Source organism: Mesitornis unicolor, unplaced genomic scaffold (genome assembly GCF_000695765.1).
Source record: "Mesitornis unicolor isolate BGI_N332 unplaced genomic scaffold, ASM69576v1 scaffold20914, whole genome shotgun sequence".
NCBI classification, from domain to species: Eukaryota; Metazoa; Chordata; class Aves; order Mesitornithiformes; family Mesitornithidae; genus Mesitornis; species Mesitornis unicolor.
The window spans coordinates 1-4,347 of NW_010179673.1; the positions used below are offsets into that span (position 1 = coordinate 1).

The window sequence follows — 4,347 nt, forward strand, 5'->3', positions numbered from 1 at the left end:
CGGGCACCACGAAAGAGGACTTAGAGTTTTTTGAGAGGGCCGCTGCCTGGGAAAGCCTGGACCCCGCGACATCGGGGTCTCCACCGCCCCGCTCCCCCGCAGCCCGCCGGGTTCTCCCATGCCGCCCCCTGCCCCGTGGTGGTCCCTCACCCCGCTCTGCCGTTGCCATTCCGGGCTCCCGGCAGCAGCGCTTCTGCACAGCGACCTGACCCGCAACTGTGTTTTCACAAAGAAGAAAAAAACCCCATGCAAAAGTTTTTTCGGTGCCCCGTTGTGGTGGTTTAGCCGTGGAACTGCAGGCAAAGTTGAGGCGAAGGGAGATTTGACATTGTTTTTTCCACAGGCTCCTAGATTCCATAGGTATCCAGTAGCTCCAGCCCGTAGGTCTCTTGTAAAACAAAACTCTCCTCTACTCAAGACCTTCATGCCTCCAAAAAAAGGGAGATTTGACATTGTTTTTTCCACAGGATCCTAGATTCCGTAAGTATCCAGTAGCTCCAGCCCGTAGGTGTCTTGTAAAAAAAAACCCTCCTCTACTCAAGACCTTCATGCCTCCAAAATCAAAGGTGCATTGGCCAGCACTGTGTCCTGAAGCTGCAAAATGGACAGAGTCTGGATCTGAACTTCAAGATGCAGTGAGGGTTAGGGGCGGGAAAGCACTGCTCATTCAAGCTTAATAAAAGAACTGGATTTGGATGTTCGCCTCACAAGGGTAGGAGATGATGGAGACAGAGGTTTGGTTCAAGTTCATCTTTAGTCACTACAGAAGCTTTCTCAGAGAAGGAGCCTCTGACTTGTGAGACTTGCAGACAGATCTGTTCAGCTGGAAACAGCTGGTTGCTTTTTGTGATCTTGCTAGCCAGATCCTAATTATTTTCATTTAAGCAAAGAGCTTTGCTGCTTCTGGCTCATCTGTTCGTCTTTTTAATTGCAGAGAACTCAAAATAAAGCAGGCTTTAACTGTAAAATTGTTTCACAGAGCAAACTGCAACACGGTTAAAAGCCATCCCATATGCAGAAGGTAACTACCCTGATAGCATGCATCTCTAGTCCCTTAGCTATCAGCAGGGACTGAGGAAAAAAGTCCTCTCAGCACTGAAGAGTGGGTTGTAGATGCTGCCTATCAGTCTCACGGAGCAAGGAAGGGGGGCTTATAACTCTATATAATAAACCTGGATTGTAAGCAGTAGTGCACAGGAGAAACTCTACTTGTGAGTATCTCCACCGAAGCAGCTGGGATTCTTCCACACAAACACAGCCATGCTGAAACTGCCCACCAAGCATAAGGACCCACTGGTGACTGTGCAGAGGGGGCTTGCCTGGCATAGGCAGGTTTCTGGCTGCTAAAAGTGTAATTCCTTACTCCTGACAGTGCTGCGGAAGTGTTTTGCTATGTAATATGGCAGACAACAAAGTCCAGATTTAGTTAATACTTGGAATTGGACTGGTATAAGCAGAAGTGGACTATTTTCAGAATAGGATCTTTCAAAACAGGGTTTGGTCAGCAGTAACCTGCTCTGATTCCCAACAGGCTAACGAGACATGCAGGTGGAGGATACCAAAGAAGCAAGCAGCTAAAACATTGGGATGGGAGCAAATAAGTGAGCTGGTTACAAATATGAGAGATGTGTTTCATGATTAAGCACACTGCAAAGGAATCCTCAGGTCTTTGACTCACTCTCCTCCCCTTTTCTATAAATAGTTTCCCTTTCCAAGCAGAAGCAGGACTAAAACTCTTGTGGTGAGCTCCACCTGAGCAGCTTCATCATGTTATACTGGGAAGGCAGGACAAGAAAAAGAGTGATTCCTCACTTGAAGCAGCAATCTGAAGTCAAGAAATTCAGTGCTCTGTTGGCACACAAGCCTGCTCTCAAGTTTTGGAGGAGTCTCCTGTCTCGGCAAGGAGCTCATTACAAGGGTAAACCTCATGTTGGGGCTGATCCAGTGCCTGCTAAATACAGAAGAAACACTTCCACTGGTGTCTGGGAGCCTTGAATGTGGCTTTTCCTTTTCACATAAGAGCTAAATGACCTCTTTCCTCCAAAATCCACCACTGTTCCTGCTCTGGTGACAGTAGGAGGATAGAGTCAAATGGACACTGTTTTTATGTTTTATATAAAGCATCACCTGACCCTGTTCAACATAACATGAGATGAGATCATGGTAAAATCATCAAGGAATTTCCAAAACTCTCCACATTGCTGCATTTGTACAGCCACACCAATAGGAGCCATGCAAGGAATATAAGGAGATGAGTTCCCACTGATCAGTCAACATGAAGGATGCAAAATTTGATATTTCCTTATAAAAAGGCACATCCCCAGAGGAAAAGTAGAAGCCTTAGGTATAAAATACCAATGTTTGTATGGGTGTAAACAGCTAAAAAGGGATCAGAGGCTCTACAAACAACGCTGCTTTATCTTCTTGCAGAGGCTTCTATCATCACCATGTCTGAGTTTCTCTGTATTTTCTCTTGGGTACTTTCTGGCCCTGTGTTCTGCCTAGTTTTGAATTAAGCAATGATTCTTCTGCCTTTTATTTTGAGACTCCATTCCACAATTAATCCTAGCCAGCTTTTTCAAGCAAGAAGCTCACATGTCAGGAAAATGACATAATTGTTTTTCTTTACAGTTTTCAAGTTCATAATTTCAGGAGAAAAAGTTTGTGTTTTACATTTACCTAAACGACACTTTTATAAACTATTTAGTAAACATCTATAGCCTTCTTAAACTTATTCCTTGTTTTCTGAGCACCACAGCCTCCAAAATTTAATCTTATTTTAATGGCAGCCATGGCCATCTTATCTTCACATCTCCTGGTAAAGCACCAAGGCCAGGTAAAAACCAAGCAAGAAATAACTGAAGTTTTATACCTGGAAAGCTTTTGGTGGTATTCAGCCTTAATTTTGAATTTCAACATCCTGTCCTACTTGTATGCTTTCTACAATCCAAAATACTCTCTTGCTTTGGCATTTACATGAATTGCACACACAAACAGATACTTATGTCAATAATTTAGCCCATGCTTAGCTGTGTTTTCTTAAAGGTGTTAAAAAAAATCCCCTTTCTTTATACGATTTATATTCTCCTTCATAAAGAAAAAATAACGTTTACTTAGGAAAAATTACACCATTCAGTAGAGATTTCTATTGAAATGACCCAAAATAATTATTATACTATTAATTTTCAGAGGGTTCTTCTCAAACAGCTGCCGCATAACTTCTTTAATTCAGTGGATTTACTTTAGGTAAGGTGATAAAATTCACCACTCCATTTCATGGCTTCACTGGGGCTATAAAACCATTGTCTCTGCCTCCAATACTCCTTCAGAAATAGAAGGGCAATACTTTACTTCCTTATTTTGAAGATAAATATATGTTTGTGGTTCAGGAGCTGATGTCAGACAAGATTCTCTGCCAAAACACTCATCCCGTTTGTTAAAATGTTCCTAGCTGATGTGCTAGAAGAGTGTCCAGAAATGAAAAAATCATTCTCCCAGAGTTGCAATTCTCATTAGTATTTGAGTACAGTATATTCACATAACAGGAAGCTTAATATTCACATTTCAGAGGACATTTCATGCTTTGCAGAGTGCATTGCAGGGAGTGCTTGCTCACTGTCGAAATACGGTTTTCTCTCTCGTGGATGCCATCAGACCAGTAGCTTACACACATTACAAGTCATTTAGGAAACACACTGCCACAGTACCATTGGTCAAAAATAGATCAGTCTCTGAAATGACTAATAAGAACTTTCTTAATGTACTTTAGGAAGGAAGTAAAATGAGTGTTGATTCCCATGCCTCAGAAAATCAGTCTAGCATAAACCAGTTAGATCAGGAAAGAAAAATCTTCCTTTAATGAACAGCTATGGGCTTCCTACAACCTTCACCTATGCTGGCTGTTGTTAGAAGTAAAGCAGAGGGACAAACAACTGGTGTAAGCTAGGTTGATGATGAAGAACAGAAAAACAAGAGTTAGAAATGAATGGACCAATGGAATAATTATTTGTCCCAATATAATCTCATGTCCTATTTTTTCATGCAAAGAATGTCAGGTAAGTTTTAATTGGTAGTCAGATGGTTTAATCTGACAGACTTATCCTAAGCTTGAGATGACCATTTGATCATGACAAATAGAGTATTACTTAAAACAGATGACATGGGGAACTGTAAAGTTAGGAACTGGTTACAGGCATCTGTGGAGGTTATTAGTCCTTCAGTGATCATCTAGAGAACAGTATCATGTAAAGTTTGCACAAATGATGTCTAAAAGAAGCAAACAGAAGCATGCATGTTGAAAATATGTGACCTTATAAAATCAGTGCGAGAGTGGGGTAGCATGTAGGG

The 4,347-nt window shown here is 41.8% G+C and overlaps 1 protein-coding gene across 1 annotated transcript in view; it reads left to right on the forward strand.

Moving 5' to 3' along the window:
* Positions 1 to 1,767: 1,767 nt before the first annotated feature.
* VSTM4 (V-set and transmembrane domain containing 4) overlaps positions 1,768 to 4,347 on the forward strand; it is a 32,507-nt gene continuing 29,927 nt past the window's right edge. Inside the window, exon 1 of the mRNA XM_010182869.1 lies at positions 1,768 to 1,870. Coding sequence (XP_010181171.1) covers positions 1,768 to 1,870 — 103 coding nt within the window. The remainder of the gene's footprint in view (positions 1,871 to 4,347) is intronic.